This window comes from Somniosus microcephalus, chromosome 18 (assembly GCF_052327205.1).
Source record: "Somniosus microcephalus isolate GS21.2 chromosome 18, FLI_Smic_1.0, whole genome shotgun sequence".
Lineage (NCBI taxonomy): Eukaryota > Metazoa > Chordata > Chondrichthyes > Squaliformes > Somniosidae > Somniosus > Somniosus microcephalus.
The window spans coordinates 1,016,824-1,040,429 of NC_141004.1; the positions used below are offsets into that span (position 1 = coordinate 1,016,824).

At 45.0% G+C, this 23,606-nt stretch overlaps 1 protein-coding gene across 5 annotated transcripts in view; it reads left to right on the plus strand.

Moving 5' to 3' along the window:
• Positions 1-23,606, plus strand: part of LOC147104971 (striatin-interacting protein 1 homolog) — a 155,394-nt gene that overhangs the window by 51,772 nt on the left and 80,016 nt on the right. For 4 of the 5 annotated variants that reach the window (XM_086010950.1, XM_086010952.1, XM_086010953.1 and 1 more), the window contains 4 exons: positions 10,012-10,132; positions 13,593-13,661; positions 15,230-15,336; positions 22,333-22,460. In XM_086010950.1, coding sequence (XP_085867076.1) covers positions 10,012-10,132; positions 13,593-13,661; positions 15,230-15,336; positions 22,333-22,460 — 425 coding nt within the window. The remainder of the gene's footprint in view (positions 1-10,011; positions 10,133-13,592; positions 13,662-15,229; positions 15,337-22,332; positions 22,461-23,606) is intronic. The other variant, XM_086010951.1, reaches the window with a different exon arrangement.

A 23,606-nucleotide genomic window follows, 5' to 3' on the forward strand; every position in this document is an offset into this window, starting at 1 on the left:
TGACTAATCTACTGGAATTTTTTGAGGATGTATCTGGTAAAATAGATAAGGGAGAACCAGTGGATGTGGTGTATTTGGACTTTCAAAAGGCTTTCGATATGGTCCCGCATAAGAGATTAGCGTGTAACGTTAAGGCACATGGGATTGGGGGCAAGGTATTGACTTGGATAGAGAACTGGTTGGCAGACAGAAAGCAAAGAGTTGGAATAAACGGGTCTTTTTCCGAGTGGCAGGCAGTGACTTATGGGGTACCGCAGGGTTCGGTCCTTGGACCCCAGCTATTCACAATATGTATTAATGATCTAGACAAGGGAACTAGATCTAATATCTCCAAGTTTGCAGACGACACAAAGCTGGGTGGGCGTGTGTGCTGTGAGGAGGATGCCGAGAAACTCCAGGATGATTTGGACAGGTTGGGTGATTGGGCAGAAGCATGGCAGATGCAATATAATGTGGATAAATGCGAGTTTATCCACTTTGGTGTCAAAAACAGGAAGGCGGATTATTATCTGAATGACAATAGATTGGGAGAAAGGGAAGTGCAACGAGACCTGGGTGTCCTTGTGCACCAGTCGCTGAAGGTAAGCATGCAGGTGTAGCAGGCGGTTAAGAAGGCAAATGGTATGTTGGCCTTCGTAGTGAGAGGGTTTGAGTACAGGAACAAGGATGTCTTGCTGCAGTTGTACAGGGCCTTGGTGAGACCACATTTTGAGTATTGTGTGCAGTTTTGGTCACCTTATCTGAGGAAGGATGTTCTTGCCATGGAGGGAGTTCAGCGAAGATTCACCAGGCTGATACCTGGGATGGCAGGAATGACGTATGAGGAGAGATTGGGTCGATTGGGCTTATACTCGCTGGAGTTTAGAAGAATGAGAGGGGATCTCATTGAAACTTGTAAAATTCTGACAGGACTGGACTGACTAGATGCAGGAAGATGTTCCCGATGGTCGGGGAGTCCAGAACCAGGGGTCACAGTCTAAGGATAAGGGGTAAGCCATTTAGGACAGAAATGAGGAGGAATTTCTTCACCCAGAGAGTGGTGAGCCTGTGGAATTCTCTACCACAGAAGGCAGTAGAGGCCAATTCATTAAATATATTCAAGAAGGAGTTAGATATATTTCTTAAGGCTAAAGGGATCAAGGGATATGGGGAGAAGGCAGGGACAGGGTACTGAATTTGGATGATCAGCCATGATCTCATTGAATGGCGGAGCAGGCTCGAGGGGCCGAATGGCCTACTCCTGCTCCTATCTTCTATGTTTCTATTTTCCCTACTAATGTCCGGCTAACTGGCCTGTAGTTCCCCGCTTTCTCTCTCCCTCCTTTCTTGAATAATGGGGTTACATTTGCTCAAACTTGAGCTCAGGGTTTCTGACCTTGAGGTGTGACTGGAGTCACTGTATGACATGCGGGAGGCTAACAATTTCCTGGAGCGCACGTTCCAGGAGGTGGTCATCCCACAGCTTCAGAGTTTGGGAGGATGGTAAGTGGGTGGCCATCTGGCAGCGTAGGAAGAGGCAGGCAGTGCAGAAATCCTCTGGGAGTGTGGCACTCTTGAACCGGTTTCAATGCTGAATACCAGTAAGGGTAACGACACCTTGGGGGAGAACACATTTACAGCACATAAGAACATAACATAAGAAATAGGAGCAGGAATAGGCCATTTGGCCCCTCGAGCCTGCTCCGCCAGTCAATAAGATCATGGCTGATCTGATCTTGGCCTCAACTCCACTTTCCTGCCCGCTCCCCATAACCCTCGACTCCCCTATAGTTCAAAATCGTGTCTATCTGCACCTTAAATATATTCAATGACCCAGCCTCCACAGCTCTCTGGGATAGAGAATTCCAAAGATTCACGATCCTATGAGAGAAAAAATTCCTCCTCATCTCTGTTTTAAATAGGCGACCCCTTATTCTGAAACTATGCCCCCTAGTTCTAGATTCCCCTACGAGGGGAAACACCCTCTCTGCATCTACCCTGTCAAGCCTCTTCAGAATCTTATATATTTCAATAAGATCACATCTCATTCTTCTAAACTCCAGTGAGTATCGGCCCAACCTGCTCAACCTTTCTTCATAAGACAACCCCTTCATCTCAGGAATCAACCTCGTGAACCTTCTCTGAACTGCCTCCAATGCAAGTATATCCCTCCTTAAATAAGGAGACCAAAACTGTACGCAGTACTCCAGGTGTGTTCTCACCAACACCCTGTACAGTTGTAGAAAGACTTCCCTACATTTATACTCCATCCCCCTTGCAATAAAGGCCAACATTCCATTTGCCTTCCTAATTACTTGCTGTACCTGCAAGCTAATTTTTTGTATTTCATGTACAAGGACCCCCAGATCCCTCTACCGCAGCATTTTGTAGTCTCTCCATTTAAATAATAATTTGCTTTTTTATTCTTCCTACCAAAGTGGATAACCTCACATTTTCCCAGATTATACTCCATTTACCAATGTTTGCCCACTCACTGAACCTCTCTATATCCCTTTGCAGATTCTTTGTGTCCTCCTCACAACTTGCTTTCCCACCTATCTTTGTATCATCAGTAAATTTGGCTACAGCACACTCGGTCCCTTCATCCAAGTCATTAATATAGATTATAAATAGTTGAGGCCCCAGCACTGATCCCTGTGGCACCCCACTATTTACAGTCTGCCAACCTGAAAATGACACATTTATCCCGACTCTCTGTTTTCTGTTAGTCAGCCAATCCTCTTAGTTAGCCAATCCTCTATCATGGGGCAAATGACTGCATGGGGGCACAGCAAAGTGTAGAAATGTAGTGGTCATAAGAGAATCGACAGTCAGGGGGGATAGATGTGCATTTCTGCAACTGCCGACGTGAATCTCTTATGGTATGTTGCCTCCCTGGTGCCAGGGTAAAAGCATATCACTGGGAGGGTGCAGAACATTTTGAGGGGGGGAAAGTCATGGTCCATGTGGCAACCAAAGACATAGGTAGGAAAAGGTTTGTTCTTACAAACAGAGTTTCACGAGCTAGGGAGGAAATTAAAGAGAAGGTCCTCAAATGTAGTAATCTCTGGATTACTCGCAGTGTTATGTGCTAGTTGAATATAGGAGCAGTAAGATAATCAAGTTAACACATGGCTGGAGGAATGGTGCAGGAGGGAGGGATTCAGATTCTTGAGGCATTGGGGCCAGTTCTGGGGCAGGAGGGACAAGATGGATGGGTTGCACCTCAACAGAGCTGGGGTAATGTCCTCATGAGAAGGATAATGGGGGACTTCAATTATCCTAATATAGACTGGAAAATAAAGGGCAAAGAGGGGGCAGAATTCCTGAAATGTGTATAAGAGAACTCTCCTGATCAGTGTGTTTCCAGCACAACGAGGAAGGAAGTAGTGCTGCACCTGGTTCTGGGGAATGAAGTGGGGCAAGTGGAGGATGCTTCAGTGGGGGAGCATTTAGGAAACAGTATCAATATTGGGCCGGATATTCCGATCCCTGCGGGTGGGTACGCGCTGTGTACCCACCCGCAGGGACATCGGAAATGCCGGTTTCAGGTATGCACTGCGCATGTGCTGGAAACTGGCATTTCCGATCTGTCAAGAAAGCTCGGCTGCCCGGGAGAAGGGCCTCTGCGGGCGGATAGTTCCGCTTTTTGGAGACCCTCCGCCTGCAGAAAACCCTTACAATTCTTGTGCCTGGTAAAAGCAGGCGTAAGGCCTGCTTTTACCAGGATAAGAGTTGAAAAAAGTTTTAAAATTTTTTTTCCCACTGATTTATCATTTAAAAATACTTTTTAAAAAGTAAGTTTATATTTAGCCCCATAAAAAACTTTCATTTTTTATTGGGCCAGTAATTCCGGTCCCAACGTGTGAGTACGGACGGGGTACTCACGCGTGGGCCCGTTGGAAGTGCCGGATTTCAGCATGCACAGCGCATGCGCGGGAAACCGGCATTTCCTCCAAGGGGTTCAGAGGTCCAACGCGTGCGCGCAGGACTCTGCGTGCACGCGTTGAACTTCCTTCTTTTTGACAGGTTTGCGCGTGTGCAAGGGCCTGAACTTCTTAGAAATGAAAAAAGGAGGCGTAAGGAGTGGATTCTTGAAGGTAAGTGGTGTATTATTTAAAATTATTACATTTTTTCCACAGCTTCATTGTTTTTAAGGACTTTACAGTAAGGTAAGTTTATTTTTAGACCCGATTTCGTAAAAAATTATTTTTTTCAAAAATTTTATTAATTGTTTTAAATAGTTTTTTAAAGTTATTTATAGTTTATTTAATTATTGGGATGTTTTTTAAAATTTTAATTAAAGTTAAACTAGTCTTTTGGGCGCCCGTACTTTTCATGAGTTTGACAGTCTTTACTATTAAACTCATGAATGAGTTTCCCCTCCCCTGATTGGCTGCAGAGTGCTCACCTGATCCCAGCCGGCACATCGCACTAACTACGCCACTGGATCAGGAAAGCACAGCGCGCCGACATCTGAACCGGGCCAGTGACAGGAAATGCAAGCAGGCCCGGGCTTCAGATGTCGGCGCGCAGGGTGAGTGCACATCGGGGGCTTGCACACGCGACAAGCACCCGATCCTAATTTCTGGCCCATTGTATTTTCAAGTCATTTTAAAAATGTGATTTAAAAAAAAAAAAAAAAAAAAAAAATTATTTAAAGTTTTACTATGTTTTGGGGGTGATCTCCGTTCATATATTAGACAGGTCTTCCTGTCAAATGTATGAAAGGAGATTCCCTTCTGTGATTGGTTCCCCATGGCCCACGTGATCCCAGGGACGCTGCGAACTACCTGCGCCCCTGGGATACCTGGGCCCTGCGCACCGGCAGTTTGGAGAGGCCCAGCACCGGAATTGTGCACCTCCCGTTGCCCTCAGGTAAGGGCACAAATTTTTCCAGATCGCTGTCCTCGGCCCGCGGGAGGCCTGCGATTGGAATATCTGGGCCAATATCATTAGATTTAGAGTAGTTAAGGAAAAGGACAGTGACAGATCAAATGTGAAAATACTCAACTGGAGGAGGGCTAATTTCAGTGATTTGAAAAGGGATCTGGCCCAGGTGGTTTGGAATCGAAGATTGGCAGATAAAACTAAATGAGCAATATATCCTTCAAGGAGGTGATAGTTCGGGTACAGACTAGGCACATTCCCACCAGGGGGAAAGGAAGGGCATCCAAAACTGGAGCTTTCTGGATGACTAAAGATATAGAGATTAAAATGAAACAGAAAAGGGAGGCTTATGATAATACATTAGAGAAGCAAGCAGAATACAAAACGTATAGGAAAGAACTGAAAAAGGAACCCCTCATAATTTTGAATACCTCTGCTAAATCTCCCCGAAACCTCCTCTGCTCCAAGGAGAACAATCTCAGCTTCTCTGGTCTCTCCACATAACTGAAGCCCCTCATCCCTGGTACCATTCTAGTAAATCTGTGCACCAGATCCAAGGCCTTGCCATCCTTCCTAAAGTGTGGTGCCCAGAATTAGAGACAATACTCCAGCTGAGGCCTAACCAGTATTTTATAAAGGTTTAGCATAAGAACATAAGAAAAAAGAGTAGGAGTCGGTCATATAGCCCCTTGAGCCTGCTTCGACATTCAATAAGATCATGGCTGATCATCGACCTCAACTCCGCTTTCCCGCCCCATCTCCATATCGCTTGATTTCCCTAGAGTCCAAAAATCTATCGATCTCAGCCTTGAATATACTCAAAGACTCAGCATTCACAGCCCTCTGGGGCAGAGAATTCCAAAGATTCACAACCCTCTGAGTGAAGAAATTCTTCCTCATCTCAGCCTTAAATAGCCTACCCCTTATCCTGAGATTAGGCCCCCTAGTTCTAGACACTCCAACCAGGGGAAACAACCTCTCAGCATCTACCCTGTCAATCCCCTTCAGAATCCTCCTTGCTTTTGTACTCTATGGGCTCGATTTTCATTGGGCCATTGAGGCGGGATTGGAGGCGTGTGGGGGGTTAAAATCGCAAAATCGGGGGGCACAAACCCATCCCGCCCCCAACCCGTCTCCATGCTAGTTTCACAGGAGGCGGACACCCGACCTGTGCTGGGACCCACCTCCCCGAGGCGTGAAGGGGATTAGTGCCAATTAACTGCCTGTTAACGGGCAGTTTTTAGCCTAATCCCTATTTTTATCCCTGAAGTGTGGGATTCCCTATGGCTCCAAACCACGGCAAGTTAGCGAGGTGGACCGTCGGGCTGAAGGACTTGGAGGGTTTGAGATGTCCGGTGTTCAGCTGAGTGATGTGTGCATGACTGCAGAGGTAAGTGTGTTTGGTGTGTGTAAAGTGTTGAAATAAGTTTTACTTACCTTTACTTACCTTTACAGCCTTCCTTCCTTCAGGTCTCGGGAGTCTCTCATCTCACCGGCACAGAAAGCAGAATGACCGCGAGCTGTCAAAAGTTGCAGCATTTAGCTTCAAACAGCTGTCAAACGCTGATATTTCATCTGTCAAAAGCTCTTGACAGATGAAATGTCAATCTGTGACGTCACCTGTTGCCGGGTGGCCCTTAATTGGCCTGCTGAGCCCGCTGGGCGGGCTCAACAAGGTCAATCAAGTGAAAATCGCGTGGGTTGGCCACAACTCGATGGAGGCGGGACTACAACCCCAAAAGTTGTAGTCCCGCCTCCTACTCGCCTCCAGTATCAAAATCCAGCCCTATGCCTCTATTAATAAAGCCAAGGATCCCACATGCCTTATCAACAGCCTTCTCAACTTGTCCTGCTACCTTCAAAGATTTGTGTATGTACACCCCCAAACCCCTCTGTTCCTGCACCCCCTTTAAAATTGTACCATTTAGTTTATATTGCCTCCCATCATTCTTCCTTAAAAAATGCATCACTTCATACTTCTCTGCCTTAAATTTCGTCAGCCATGTGTCTGCCTATTTTACCAGTCTTTCTATATCTTCCTGAAGTTTACTATCCTCCTCATCGTTTACTACATTTCTGAGTTATGTGTCATCTGCAAACTTTGAACTTGTGCCCTTTATACCCAAGTCCAGGTCACTGTTGTATAGCAATAAGAGCAGTGGTCCTAACACTGACCATATTAACACTCAATATTTTTAAGTTAGTAGGTGGATGGCTGTGGAAGGAACCCATGTGTTGTGTGTGTGGGGCACGCTATGTGGGCTATCATGGGTAAGGTCTTGCAGAGTGTTTAAGGGGTTAGTCTAGATTGAAAAGCATGATCTTAAGGGTGCTACTTGATTTGGGCATAAGGAGCAAAATCTTGAAATTTGCTAATGACACAGAAACTTAACTGGACCAGCCACACAAATACTGTGGTAACAAGAGCGGGTCAGAGACTGGGTATTCTGCAGCGAGTGTCTCACCACCTGACTTCCCCAAAACCTTTCCACCATCTACAAGGCACAAGTCAGGAGTGTGATGGAATACTCTCCACCTGCCTGGATGAGTGCAGCTCCAACAACACTCAAGAAGCTCGACACCATCCAGGACAAAGCAGCCCGCTTGATTGACACCCCATCCACCACCTTAAACATTCACTCCCTCCACCACCGGCACACCGTAGCTGCAGTGTGTACCATCTACAAGATGTACTACAGCAACTCACCAAGGCTTCTTCGGCAGCACCTCCCAAACCCGAGACTCTACCCCCTCAAAGGACAAGGGCAGCAGGTGCATGGGAACATCATCACCTGCAAGTTCCCCTCCCAAGTTGCACACCATCCTGACTTGGAAATATATCATCTTTCCTTCATCGTCGCTGGGTTAAAATCCTAGAACTCCCTCCCTAACAGCACTGTGGGAGTACCTTCGCCACCAGGACTGCAGCGGTTCAAGAAGGTGGCTCACCAACACCTTCTCAAAGGCAATTAGGAAAGGGCAATAAATACTGGCCTTGCCAGTGACGCCCACATCCCAGGAACTAAAAAAATAAGTAGGGTGTGGCAAACAGCAAGGAGGACTGTATAAGTCTCGAGTGTGGGTTAGTTGGGAGATGTGGAATGATGCAGTGGCGTGGGGATGGGATGAACAGAGACCTTGTTCAAAGTTTCAAAGCATTTACAGCACAGAAACAGTCCATTCGGCCCAACAGTTCCATGCCGGTGTTTCTGCTCCATACGAGCCTCCTCCCACCCTTCTTCATGTAACCCCGTCAACATAACCTTCTATTCCTTTCTCCCTTGTGTGTTTATCTAGCTTCCCCTTAAATGTATCTATACTATTCGCCTCAACCACTCTGTGGTAGCGAGTTCCACACTTTCACCACTCTCTGGGTAAAGAAGTTTCTCTTGAATTCCCTATTGGATTTATAAGTGACTATCTTATATTTATGACCCCTAGTTCAGGTCTCACCCGCAAGTGGAAACATCTCTATGTCTACCCTGTCTTTAATCTTAAAGACCTCTATCACCCCTCAGTCTTCTCTTTTCTAGAGATACTATAATTCCCTGAAGATGTGAGAACAGGCAGATAAAAAAGGCCAATAGAATTTTCAGTTTAATGAATATGGACATGGAGTGCAAGAGTGAAGAGGTAATGATAAAGCTGTACACGGTAATGGTTAGACCACAGTTCGAGTACTGTTGGCACCTGTTAGAGGAAGAACACTAAAGCTATATAGAGAGCGTACATAATGGATTTACCAGGATAATGCAAGGGATCGGAAGCTATGTAAGGAGGGACTTGAGATACTTCAATTATTTCTAGGAAAGCAGAGAAGGCTAAGAAAAGAGGTTTTTAAAATGCTGAAAGATTTTGATAAGATGAAAAGGGAAAGAGCATTTCCTTTTGGTTAGGAGTCAGGGACAGAGTGTCATCAAGTTAAAATTATCACCAAAAATGGAGAGAAAGGTTGGAGAAATGTCTTTATTCAGGGTTGGTGAAGCAGAAAATGCTTTGCCACAGGGAGTGGGTGAGGCAGAAACCATTATATCCCTATTCGAGGGAAAAGTGGATAAATATTTGAAACTGAGGAAGATATGAGGCTATGAGGAAAGATTGTGGGAGTGGGATTATTTTAAATTGCTCCAGCAAAGACATGAAGAGCAGAATGGCATCTTCTGTGCTGTAAACATCTGTGGTTAACATGTTCCAATGAAGGATAACATCGGAAACCTTATTTTTTTCACTGAGGTTATTGATCTGTGTAATTCAGTTTGTGTATCATCATTTTTGTTCTTAAACTTTGTTTTATGTTTATTTCTTAATCCTTTTGCTGATCCTACCTCCTTAATTTCCAGCTATACATCTCTGCCGCACCCTCTACTTACTTGACACCATATTAGTCCTCGTACTTCCAGGCATTAGGTCTCCTGCTAGCTGGAATACTCTCCCAAAATCTCTTCACCTTACCACCCCCTCCCTTGTAAAAAATACTTCTACTCGACCCATGACTTTGCACCACTTCCCAAAAACACCTTTTTCACCTGTTTGCTGTTCAATTTTCTGTCTGCCTTGAGATGTTTCTTTTTATGTGAAGGGCATTATAGGAAAGCGAGTTGTCCAATTATTTTGCCCAGTAATGCTTAATCCCCAAGCAGATTCTGCCTAAAAGCAGGATACAAATGTCTTTGTGTTACTGGTAATTGGATGAAAATCCCTGCATGGCAACTTAAAAAATGTGGTGGGCCCTTATCAAAGATGGGGGATCAATTCGGGTTCCTACACGAACCAATAAAGGAAAGATGCTGGAAAAGTTCAAACCCGAATTGTTAAGTTTTCTTCTCGCTTTCAGGTGCTCATTATGCATGTCCATTATTTTCTGTTTTATTTCATATTTCCACTCCTTGTTTAAGTGGGTTAAAGTGCAATTCTGATCAACCTTGACCAAACTTGTTACCTCTCCTCAATCTCACACCATGGCTTGGCAACTATTCTACCCTGTTGCACCCCCCCCCCCCCCCCCCCCCCCCCAAAACCCTTACAATCCCAAGTGCTTGGAACATTTTCTATGTTAAATTGCTATATAAATAAAAGTTGTTGTATACTTTAGAAACATGATGTTGAAGCAAGCTTATTGTGATCCTTTATGCTGGCTTGCAGGTACTTTTGGTGAATGTAATTCTGAGGGAGAAGTCCAGCAGTGGATGAGATATAACGTATTTCTGCTGCTCAAGGCTGGCACCTTTACAGCACTGGTGGAGCTACTCAGCATGGAGATTGAGTGAGTGCAGAACTTTCCAAAGATACACCTGTGCGCGCACTAGGGGTTCACAGCTGGTCGACTGTTAATTATAAGTTTGTGACTCGGTGAAGTAAGTGGCAAAATATTCTCTGATTGCTTCCTTGGGTTTTGAGCAGCATTTTGATACTGTTTTTGATTGGCTCAAGATGGGCTGCGGGAAAAGAACACAGGAGTGGGACTAATTGGGTAGCCCTTTCAAAGAGCCGGCATAGGCACGATGGGCCGAATTGCTTCTTCTGTGCTGTATCATTCTAAGTTGTCTAAAAGAATGAAAAAAGTGTTTGTTTGGTGTTATTGACACATTGAAAGTGTGATTTGCATGATATGCACAACGTTAAATTTTTTTTGTTGTTGAGATTTTGGGGGAAAATTCGACTTCTCGCAATGGCCGCAAAGTTGGTGGAACGACTGTGCCGCTCGGCCACAGCGGGCATCGGGAGGCAGAACCATATTGGAATTTAAATGTCGCCGGCAAGCTACAGGTGCTAAACGGGCACCCTTTACAACTGTGTGGTTGTGGGAGGGCGGAAAATTAGCTAGCTCCCATGCTGAGACAGTCGGCGGGGTGGGGGCTCGAGCGGCCCAGAGCTTTTTGTCTCCTGGCCCCACCAAAATAAATGAAAAGTTTCCTTAGCCGTTTTGTGAGTGAAGGACCATGGGTTAGGGTTAGGGTTAGGCCGCTGAACACCTGATACCATTTCTTTTATTCATCTAAGGGATGTGGGTGTGGTTGGCAAGGCCAGCATTTATTGCCCATTCCTAATTTCACTTGAGAAGGTGGTGGTGAGCCACCGCCTTGAACTGGCGGAGCTTGCACAGCGCAGGCTCCACCCTTCCGTACCTGAAATTTGTAATTAGTTTCCTAGAACCCGTGTAGGTTCCCAATTTGCATATTTGAGCAGCCTTGCACATGTTTCAGAAGGGCTGCTCGCCTATTTACAGACCCATCTGAAAATTGGATCAGACGAGTCTGGGTATCAGTGGGATGCCGAGGAGCCTCCATTTTCATCTTGTCCGTGAGACTCACCTCTTTCTCCCTTTACCCCATTCTTACTGAACAACTGAGCACCCAACATCCCTTCCTGGCCCCCATGCTGCCTGACATTCTAAATGGTTCCCTCTACTCCAGTACTTCCCCCCCCCCCCACCCCCTTGTAAAACCACCATCATCAAAACCCTCCTGAAAAAACCCCCACCCACGACCCATCTGTCCTTGCACGGTGGCATAGTGGTTAGCACTGTTGCCTCACAGCGCCAGGGACCCGGGTTCAAATCCGGCCTCGGGTGACTGTCTGTGTGGAGTTTGCACATTCTCCCCGTGTTTGCGTGGGTTTCCTCCCACAGTCCAAAGATGTGTGGGTTAGGTTGATTGGCCGTGATAAAAAAAAAATTGGCCCTTAGTGTTAGGGGGGATTAAATACGTGGGGTTATGGGGTTACGGGGATAGGGCTTGTGTGGGATGGCTGTCGGGGTAGGGACCGGGTGCTAGGGTTTGGATGATTAGCCATGATCTCGTTGAATGGCGGAGCGGGCTTGAAGGGCCGAATGGCCTACTCCTGCTCCTATCTTCTATGTTTCTATTAAACTACTATCCCATTTCCAAACTACCTTTCCTCTCAAGTCCTTGTACATTCTTGCTTCCCAAATCCCTATCCATCTTTCCCATAACTCCATGTTTGAATCTCTCCAATCAGATTTCCACCCCGCCACAGCAATGAGATGGCTCTAATCTGTCACAAATTACATACTCTGTGACTGTGACCGTGGTACGCTATGCCATAATGACTCCTTTGCAGCCTTTGGTGTGGGACTACCCTCATATTTGGTTCCACTCTTACCTATTCAAACATAGTCAGAGTATCTCTGGCAATGACTTCTCTTCCAACCCCTGCACAGTTACCCCTGAAGCCCCCAAGGATCTATCCTCGACTCCCTCCTCTTCCTCATCTACCTGCTGCCCCTTGGAATCATCTAAAGGCACAGGGTCAGGTTCCACATGTATGCTGATGACACTCAGCTCGACCTCTTTACCACTTCTCTCATGCCCGCCACTACCACTATGTTGTCAAACTGCTTGTTTGACATTCAAGCCTTCACCTTCTATAAACTTCAGCTCATCCAAAAGCGCAGACCAAGTCCTGCTCACCCACGAGGTTGACCGGCCAGGATAACATTGGAATAATGGAGTCTAGAGGTGACAAAGGCATGAATGGGGGTTTTAGCAACAGATGCTCTGAGCTAGGGGCAGAGTCAAGCAATGATATGGGACGTGGAAGTGATTGAAAGGATATGGGGTTGGAAGCTCAGCTCAATGTCAAATAGGACACTGAGTTTGCTAACAGTCTGGTTCAACCTAAGACAGTGACCGGGGAGGGATACGGAATTGGTGGTGAATGTATGCAGTTTGTGGCCGGGGCCGACGTCTTCTCTACATTTAACTGGAGGAAATTACGACTCATCCAGGACTGGATGTCGGACAGGCAGTCTAACAACACAGTGGAGGGTTGAGAGAGGTGGTGGAGAGGCCGAGCTGAGTGTCATCAGCATACATGTGGAACCTGACCCTGTGCCTTTAGATGATTCCAAGGGGCAGCAGGTAGATGAGGAAGAGGAGGGAGTCGAGGATAGATCCTTGGGGGCTTCAGAGGTAACTGTGTTGGGTTGGAAGAGAAGCCATTGCCAGAGATACTCTGACTATGTTTGAATAGGTAAGAGTGGAACCAAATGTGAGGGTAGTCCCATCGAACTAGACCACGGAGGAGTGATGTTGGAGAAGGATGGTATGGTCAACTGTGTCAAAGGTTGCAGAGAGGTTGAGGAGGGATAATTACCCTGGTCACAGTCACAGAGAATGTAATTTGTTACTTGGTTACATTAGGTTTAGTGCTGAGGTGGAGTCAGGAAGGAATGATGTGTATAGGAATGCCTAAAGCATTAAAAACAAAATTGGAGAATAAGAAGCATTAATAAAAATAGAAGGATCTCATATATATAGTAGCTATAAAGGAGATGGTGCTTGATCTAAAAACTACACAGCAGATTTATCATCTCGGAAGTATTTTGTTGGGGTTGGAACCTCGGGCCTTGGGCTGAGGCTAAGTTTAGTGGTCCAGTTGCTGCTAAGATCCAACATATAATGGGGATTAAACCCGTGGCCATCTGCTGTATATGATCTAGTTCTGTATGGTGGTGCCTTTAGCTGCTGGGTCATCTGAGAAGCTACATTTAACTGTTTGCACAGTGCTCTGTAGCTTCATTGCTCTGTCCTTCCTGATGATGTGTGTATTTGATGGATCCTTGAAGATAATTCAGAACTTCTGGTTAATCGCTTCAGATTTACTGAGTGATAAATTTTCATTTAATTAATATGTTAGCAATATTTATTTCTGTCTGAAGGGTGTTGAGTTCACATTATTAACCATATGGTGTTACCTTCCAGCAACAGTGCTGCGTGTAGTAATGCGGTGAGGAAGCCAGCAATCTCTTTGGCTGACAGTACAGACCTCAGGTAGGACATAACAAAATAGATATAGATGGGAAAAGCGCTTGGTCCATTGCATTTCATTTGTTTAGAAAGACCCTCCAGCCCTGCCATTGTGACATACAATGGTTTCTTAAATGATTGCAAGGTTTTGGCCTCCTTATCCTAACCAAATTCCATTCCACGTGACTGTACCTAGTGGAATACACATACAGACACAGACAGGTATGACAGTGGTTTACCACAGTGTTACCTTTGTGTGAAGAACTTCCTGGCATCAGTCCTAAATTTGTCTTTTACTGACCTGAATCTGCGCCCCTTTTTCTACTGTCATGATTTAGTTTGAAGAAATGTTCTGGATTTACCTTTTCTATTTCATTTACCATCTTGTATACCTCTGGAAAATAATCTCTGATCCTTTGCCCTGATGGCCTGCACCTTAATGTTGTGGTAAGGTGCCCTGCAAAATTCCTGCCTCCCACATTCCCCGCCCCCCCCCACCAACCCATGGAAATGATCCTGACCCTGGGATTGGGGTGCAACAGATTGGCAGTTGCAAGTCCTCGTCCTCTCTTTTCCCCCCCCCCCCCCCCCCAACCCCCACCCTTTTTGTTAACCAAAGGTATTAAGGGATATGGGCCAAAGGCAGGTATATGGAGTTAGATCACAGATCAGCCATGTTCGCATTGAATAGTGGAATGGGCTTGAGGGGCTGAATGGCCTCCTCCTGTTCCTATGTCCTCCCCTGTCCCCCCAACCAAACCCTGCACATTGCAGTTTGTGGAACAGAACTCCAGGAACTGTGGGCCTCGTGTCTATAATTGTACGGCGAAGCAATTGATATTATTGCACTGCCACTGTTATTTTTCATTGTTAGCTGAGTAATGGCACTGATGTACATAAGAACATAAGAACATAAGAAATAGGAGCAGGAGTAGGCCAATCGGCCCCTCGAGCCTGCTCCACCATTCAATAAGATCATGGCTGATCTGATCCTAACCTCAAATCTTCTATCACTCTGCATCCACCCGAACCCATGTGATCTCCCGGGAGAGGCGAAAAACCAGATAAAGACCCAATGGCCAATTTGGGAGAAAAAAATCTGGGAAATTCCTCTCCGACCCATCTAGGCGATCGAAATTCTTCCAGGAGATCACCCTGTCCCTATATTTTCTACAGTACTTACCTTCTGTAAAGGCGATCTCCACCCCAGCCAGGAACAGGGATAAAACCATCTCCTGAAATCTAACAGAATTAGAACACAGTAGGAGCAGAACAAGGCTACACGGCCCCTGGGCCCGCTCCACTACCCACAGGGCCATGACCATTCCGAACCCAGACTCATGTCCAATTTCCTGCCCGCTCCCCGTAACCCTTTATTCCCTTTACTTCTAGGAAACTATCTATTTCTGTTTTAAATTTATTTAATGATGTAGCTTCCACAGCTTTCTGGGGCAGCAAATGTAATATGCTGTTTGCCAATGGACAGCCAGTGTGTTTACGCAGCTCTACGTCATCATGAGTCCAGTAATAGTCAAGTCCTGTGTCTTATGTTCATGGTGTTCCCTTGTTTACTCCATATTCCTGTTTCTCAGAGTGCTGCTGAACATAATGTACCTGATGGTCGAGACAATCCGTCAGGAAACGGACGAAGATAATCCAGAGTGGAGGGCAATGAGGGAGACCTTCAGAACTGACCTAGGTGTGGCAATAAGTTCTGTCTGATTAATGGAAAATAGTAAACAGAAAGAAATGTAAATTATGTTTTCGATATGATATATCACACTCACTAGTTATTTGCTCCATGTGTCTGCCAATCTTATCTTGAGGGCATTAAAATACCACTAGTGAGGATGGGAGCGAAATATTCAAGATGACATTGCCCCTTCACTTTTTTTTTCTCTCCCTCCCCCTCTGCAGGGAGACCACCTGTGGGTTTCATTTAATGTGCGTGCTGTTATTAGCAGTTCTGAATAATACATATTACATTAAATTTAGAGCATAGAAACAGACCATTTGGCCCAACTGGTCAATGCCGGTGTTTATGCTCCACACGAGCCTCATCGCACCCTACTTCATCTCACCCTATTAGCATACCCTTCTATTCCTTTCTCCCTCATGTATTTATCTAGCTTCCCCTTAAATGCATCTGTGCTATTTGCCTCAACCACTCCCTGTGGTAGCGAGTTCCACATTCCCACCACTCTGGGTAAAGAAGTTTTGCCTGAGTTCCTCATTGGATTTATTAATGACTATCTTATATTTATGGCCCCTAGTTTTGGACTTGCATAAATGATTTTCTCTGGTATTTTAATGCCCTCAGTAATTTGTTTAATCCCGAGGGGATTGTTTGTAAATTCATTAAAATAGTGCAGAAAAAAATTGAAGAAAAAAGCCAGCATTTATATAGTGTTGTTACAAATTGGGGTCTGTGTAGACACCTCGGGTTCAATGGAATCCATTGCTTCTGTAAGCGATTTGAGTGTCTTTATAATGGGAATTGACTCATACAGTACTCTATCTACTTGCACAATAGCATAATCCAGGAACGTAACAATAGCATTCCTGTGTGATCGGAATTGAATATTCATGTTTTTCACACAAATGCTCCATCAATCTCTTCAATGGCAGGCCAAGCAAACACTTGGTGAGACGAGGCCTGATGCGAATCAATAAGCTATTTTATTTCATATTAAATGAGCATAGAAAATGGCAGTTATAATTGGACTCACTTAATCCAAACAGTGCAATTATCTTTGGTTAATATAAAATAAAAAGCATGCCAGGCTTCCCCACATCTACATCTAGTGGGTCATCAACCACTTGCATTTATATGGTATCTTTAGCCTAGAAAAGCATCCACAGTCTTTTGGGGGAAAGGGATTCCGGATTTCCACTACCCTTGTGTGGAAAAAGTGATTCCTGATTTCACTCTTGAATGGTCTAGCTCTAATTTTAAGATTATGCCACCTTGTTTTGGATTCCCTTGCCAGGGGAAATAGTTTCTCTATCAAATCCTTTTATCATTTTAATCACCTCAATTAGATCACCCCTCAGCCTTCTAAAGTCAAGTTTATACAACCTGTCCTTGCCCTTTAAGCCCCAGTATCATTCTGGTGATTCTGCACTATACCCCTTCCAAGGCGGATATATCCTTTCTATGGTATAACTGTACAACTAAAGCATAACTTCCTTCCTTTTGTATTCCAATCCTCTTGAGAAAAAGGTAAATATTCCATTAGCCTTTTTGTACCTCTGCACTAGTTTTTAGTTATTTGTGTGCCTGGAGACCCAAATCCCATTGGTCCTCCACAGGTGGGCGATGTTGTGGAGCTGGAAGTAGGTGATCTTTATGATGGAGAAGATGTAGGATCAGAAACACTCGGGTTCGAACAGGACATCAAAGTTGCGAATAGTCTGGTTCTGCCTGAGGCTTGGCTGGGGAGGGGGATGGAATCAGTGGCAATGTCGTGACGTTTGTGGCGGAGGTTAAAGATAATGGCTTCAGTGCCTCCAATGTTTAGCTGGAAGAAATTATAGCTCATCCAAGACTGGATTTCGGGCTAGCAGTCTAATGGCAGAGGTGTGGCGTGGTCATGTGGAAACTGACCCCAGGAGGTCTCCCTGCGAGATCTGCCTGCTCTTCTTTGAAACAGTGCCACTCCAAGTTACACAACATCCTGTCTTAGAACATAAGAAATAGGAGCAGGAGTAGGCCATTCGGCCCTTCGAGCCTGCTCTGCCATTCAATGAGATCATGGCTGGTCTTCTGCCTCAACTCCATTCACTGGCCCTATCGCCATATCCCTTGATGCCCTTACTAGTCAGAAATCTATCGACTTCTGTTTTCAATATACTCAATGACTGAGCTTCCACAGCCCTCTGGAGTAGAGAATTCAAAAGATTCACCACCCTCTGTGTGAAGAAATTTCTTCTCATCTCAGTCCTGAATGGCCTACCCTTTATCCTGAGGCTGTGGCCCCTGGTTCTAGACTCCCCAGCCAAGGGAAACATTCTCCCAGCATCCACCCTATCAAGCCCTGTAATAATTTTGTATGCTTCAATGAGATCCCCTCTCATTCTTCTGAATTCAAGAGAATACAGGCCTAGTTTACTCAATCTCTTCTCATACGACAGTCCCGCCATCCCAGGAATCAATCTCGTGAACCTTCATTGCACTCCCTCTATGGCAAGTATATCCTTCCTTAGGTAAGGAGACCAAACTTGTACACTGCTCCAGGTGTGGTCTCACCAAGGCCCTATATAATTGGAGTAAGACTTCTTTACTCCTGTACTCAAATCCTCTTGTAATGAAGGCCAGCATACCATTTGCCTTCCTAATGGCTTGCTGCACCTGCACATTCACTTTCAGTGACTCAAGTACAAGGACACCCAGGTCCCTTTGAGCATCTGCATTCCCCAATCTTTCACCATTTAGGAAATACTCTGCCTTTGTTTCTTCTACCAAAGTGGATAACTTCACATTTATCCACATTATATTCCATCTGCCATGTTCTCGCCCACTCACTGAGCCTGTCGAGATCCTCTTCACAACTGACACTGACAAACTAGTTTAAATCCTTTCCAGCAGCACAAGCAAACCCCCTCTCCCGCGAGGATATTGGTCCCGGTTCTGCCAAGGTGTAACCCGTCCAGCTTGTACAGGTTCCACCTTCCCCAGAATCGGTCCCAATGCCTCAGGAATTTAAATCCCTCCCTCCTACACCATCTCTCCAGCCACACATTCATCTGGTCTATTCTCCTATTTCTGCTCTCGCTAGCACGTGGTACTGGGAGTAATCCTGATATTGTTACATAAAAACATAGAAGATAGGAGCAGGAGTAGGCCATTCGGCACCTCAAGCCTGTTCGCCATTTAATGAGATCATGGCTGATCATCCAAATTCAGTACCCTGTCCCTGCTTTCTCCCCATATCCCTTGATCCCTTTAGCCTTAAGAAATATATCTAACTCCTTCTTGAATATATTTTAATGAATTGGCCTCAACTGCCTTGTGTGGTAGAGAATTCCGCAGGTTCACCACTCTCTGGGTGAAGAAATTCCTCCTCATCTCAGTCCTAAATGGCTTACCCCTTATCCTTAGACTGTGACCCTTGGTTCTGGACTCCCCGCCATCGGGAACACCCTTCAATGAGATCCCCTCTCATTCTTCTAAACTCCAGCGAATATAAGCCTAATCGACCCAATCTCTCCTCATAAGTCATTCCTGCCTTCCCGGGTATCAGTCTGGTAAATCTTCGCTGCACTCTCTCCATACCAAGAACATCCTTCCTCAGATAAGGTGACCAAAACTGCACACCATACTCAAGGTGTGGTCTCACCAAGGCATTATACAACTACAGCAAGACATCCTTGCTCGAATCCTCTCGCTATGAAGGCCAACATACCATTTGCCCTCTTGACCGCCTGCTGCACCTGCATGCTTACCTTCAGCGACTGGTGCACAAGGACACCCAGGTCTCATTGCACTTCCCCTTTTCCCAATCTATTGCCGTTCAGATAATCTGTTTTCCAGTTTTTGCCACCGAAGTGGATAACCTCGCATATATCCACATTATACTGCATCTGCCCAATCACCCAACCTGTCCAAATCATATTGGAGTTTCTCTGCATCCTCCTCACAGCACACACGCCCACCCAGCTGTGTGTCGTCTGCAAACTTGGAGATATTACATCTAGTTCCCTCGTTTAGATCATTAATATATATTGGCCCAGAAATTCGGGTCGGGGGCTTCCCGAGGGTGCAAGCCCCCAACCTACACTTACCTAGCGCGCCGGCAGTTGAGCTCTGGGCCTGCGTAGAATTCCTCTCCGGGGCCTGGCCCAGAGGCCGGCGCGCTGAGCTGGCGTGTCCCAGGGGCGTAGTTAGTGCGATGCGTCCCCTGGGATCACGTGAGCCATGGGCAGCCAATCGGAGGAGGGAAAAGCCCATTCATAAGATTGACAGAAAGACCTGTCAAAACGTATGAATGCTGAGGGCCCAAAACAGTAGTTAACCTTAAAATAAAAAAAATTTTAAATCACACTTTTTGAATAAACTATAAATTACATTAAATAACTATTTTAAACAATAATTTAAATTTTTGAAAAAAATAATTTTATAAAAAACCGGGGCTAAAAATAAACTTACCTTGCTTTAAAGTATTTAAAAATAATAAACCTGTGGAAAAAATGTTTTAATTTTAATTAATTGACCACTTACCTTTTAAAATGCAGTCCTTACGCCTGGTTTTTACATTTCTCAAATCTAAAGACTTACCCTCACGGAAAAACCTGCATAAATAAAAAAAAATGTAAGTTCAAAGCGCACGCGCAGACTCCCGCGCGCACGCATTCGACCTCTGAACCCCTTCGTTCAGAGGATCGGAAGTGCCGGTTTCCCGCGCATGCGTAGTGCATGCAAGAAACCGGCACTTCCATCGGGTCCACGCGTGAGTACCCCGTGCCTACTCACGCGTTGGGACCCGAATTTCTGGGCCATTGTAAATAGCTGGGGTCCTAGCACCGATCCCTGCGGTACCCCACTAGTCACTGCCTGCCACACGGAAAAAGACCAGTTAATTCCAACTCTTTGCTTCCTGTCTGCCAACCAGTTCTCTATCCAAGACAGTACCTTACCCCCAATCCTGTGTGCTTTAACTTTGCACGCTAATCTCTTCTGCGGGACCTTTTTGGAAAGCCTTCTGAAAGTCCAAATACACCACATCCACTGGTTCTCCCTGATCTATTCTACCAGTTACATCCTCAAAAAATTCCAGTAGATTAGTCAAGCACGATTTACCTTTTGTAAATCCATGTTGACTTTGTCTGATCCTACTGTTTTCCAAGTGCTCTGCTATTACATCTTTTATAATGGACTCTAGCATTTTCCCCACTACCGATGTCAGGCTTACCGGTCTATAATTCCCCATTTTCTCTCTACCACCTTTTTTAAATAGTGGGGTTACATTAGCTACCGTCCAATCCATGGGAACTGTTGCAGAGTCTATAGAATTTTGGAAGATGACCAGCAATGCATTTACTATTTCTAGGGCCACTTCCTTAAGTACCCTAGGATGTAGATTATCAGGCCCTGGGGATTTATCAGCCTTCAATCCTGTCAATTTCCATAACACCATTTCCCTACAAATACTGATTTCATTCAATTCCTCCCTCTCATTAGACCCTATGTTCCCTGACATCTCTGGGAAGTTATTTGTGTCCTCCTTTGTGAAGACAGAACCAAAGTATTAATTTAATTGGTCTGCCATTTCTTTGTTCCCCATTATAAATTCCCCTGATTCTGACTGCAAGGGACCTATGCTTGACTTCACCAATTTTTTCTCTTCACATATCTATAGAAGCTTTACAGCCAGGTTTATGTTCCCTACTCTCAAAATCTATTTTCCCCTTCTTAATTAATCCCTTTGTCCTCCTTTGTTGAATCCTAAACTGCTCCCAATCCTCAGGTTTGCTGCTTTTTCTGGCCAAATTATATGTCCTCTCCTTGGATCTTATGCTATCCCTAATTTCCCTTGTTAGTCACGGTTGAGTCACCTTTCTTGTTTTATTTTTATGCCAAACAGGGATGAACAAAGTCTGTAGTTCATGCGATCTTTAAATGTTTGCCATTGCCTATGCACCGTCAACCCTTTAAGTAACGTTCCCCAATACATCCTAGCCAACTCGTGCCTCATACCATCGTAGTTCCTTAGAGGTCCTGCTTTTTAGTTTATTTCCTAGCTCCCTATATTCTTCTTGCAGGACCTCGTCCCTCTTTCTGCCTATGTCGTTGGTACCGATATGGACCATGACCTCTGGCTGTTCAGTATAGAAGTATATCGCCGATCCTTCATCGTCACTGGTTCAAAATCCTGGAACTCCCTCCCTAACTGTGGGAGTACCTTCACCACACGGACTGCAACGGTTCAAGAAGACGGCTCACCACCACCTTCTCAAGGGCAATTAGGGATGGGCAATAAATGGTGGCCTTGCCAGAGATGCCCATATCCCATAAACGAATAAAAAAAAAATCATTCATGTCCATCTAAACAATTTAACTTTGGGTAAACCTGGAAGCTGTTTTACATGCAGAAAGTTCCACAAACAACAATTGGATGAATTGTTAATCCATTTCTTGGTGTTGGTAAGGGAGGAATGTTGCCTAGAATGTTGGGAGAAGTCTCTGCTGTTGTTTAGATGAAATGGTATCATTGATGTCCATCTGAACCACTGGAACAGGCTGACAGGACCTCTGTTTAATGCCTTATCCAAAGGACAGTGAAGCACTTCCTCAGTATTCCAGTGAAATGTTTTGCTAAATTATGTGCTCAAGTGGGACTTCAAGCAACAATCTCTGTCTCAGAGATAAAAATGAACCACATTAACCCAACTGCAACAAATACAAAAGCAAGGTGCTTGAAATCTGAAATAAAAACAGAAAATGTTGGAAGTACTCAACATCTGTGGAGAGAGAAACAGAGTTAACGTTTCAGATCGATGACCTTTCGTCAGAACATTAACCCAACATTCTCTTTCTAACAACTCTTCCCCAAAATATATCTATATATATTTTTAAAAGGTCTGTTCCCCCCCCCCCCCCCGCCACACCTACGTCTCTCCAAAATAAAAAAAAATCTCCCTCAAACATTTGTCCCCTTTGCATGTACTATGTGTGCCCCTTTTTTTTTTCTCCTAGGTGTATCCCTGTACAACAACGAGCCATTTTCAGTCATGCTGTTTGGGATGGTGACCAAATTCTGCAGTGGCCACGCTCCCCATTTCCCCATGAAGAAGGTTCTGTTACTTCTTTGGAAAACTGTATTGGTAAGTTTTAATAAAATGGGAGATGTTATTTTTCATCACTCGTTCAGTGTCCGATTCACCCTCCACTTTTTAAAAGTAAAAATTGCCAACTTTTGCAGTAGCTTAGAGGGGAACTGTGTTGTGTAAAGTCAGAGAAAGGTCCTGGCTTTGATGCTTGGTTTACTTTGAGTTAGTTATCTCAACCAGTAGGAGCATTAAAATTGGCCTCAGCACCCAGGGCTAAAGTGTGGGATAATTCTTGAGGGCAATTAGGGATGGGCAATAAATGCTGGCCTTGTCAGCAATGCCCACATCCCAGGAACAAATTTAAAAAATTAATAATGGCCCAAAAATTCCGTTCGCAGCCCTCCCACGGGCGGAGGGCTGCGATCCTGAAAAATCTGCGCCTGGACCGGAGGGCTCCCAGGAGGCGCAGAATTCCGTTGCTGTACCTCTTCAAACTGCCAGTGTGCAGGGCCCGCGTATCCCAGGGGCGCAGGTAGTTCGCAGCGTCCCTGGGATCACGTGGGCCATGGGGAGCCAATCAGAGCAGGGAATCTCCATTCAGACCTGTCAAATCTATGAATAGAGATCAGCCCCAAAACATAAGTAAAACTTCAAATAATTTTTTTTTTAAATCACATTTTTAAAATGACAAATTACATAAATTAACTATTTTAAACAAAAATTTAAATTTTTGGAAAAAAAAATTAAAGTTTTTAACGGGGCTAAAAAATAAACTTACCTTTCTTTAAAGTATTTTAAAATGTTAATCAGTGGAAACAATTTTTTTTTTTTTTAAACTTCACGTCTTAGCCTGGTAAAAGCAGGCCTTGCCAGACTTATCTGGACTGAAGCAACTGTTGAAAAAAATGGAAGTTTCAACCGGTACGGCTGCCTATTCGGCGCATGCGTTTGACCTGTGAAGCCCTTTCTTCAAAGAACGGAAGTTCCGGTTTCCAGCGCATGCGCATTGTATGTGTAAAACTGGCACTTCCGTTGGCCCTACGGGTGAATACATAGTGCGTACACACCCGTAGGGAACGGAATTTCTAGGCCAATGATTCACGTTCCTAATTGCAATCTAGCGATTCCCCCTGGAAAGTGTCTGACAGGTGGGCGCTGGACTAGGGGCAGCTGTGGTGCCCTCCAAAGTCAAGCATCCTG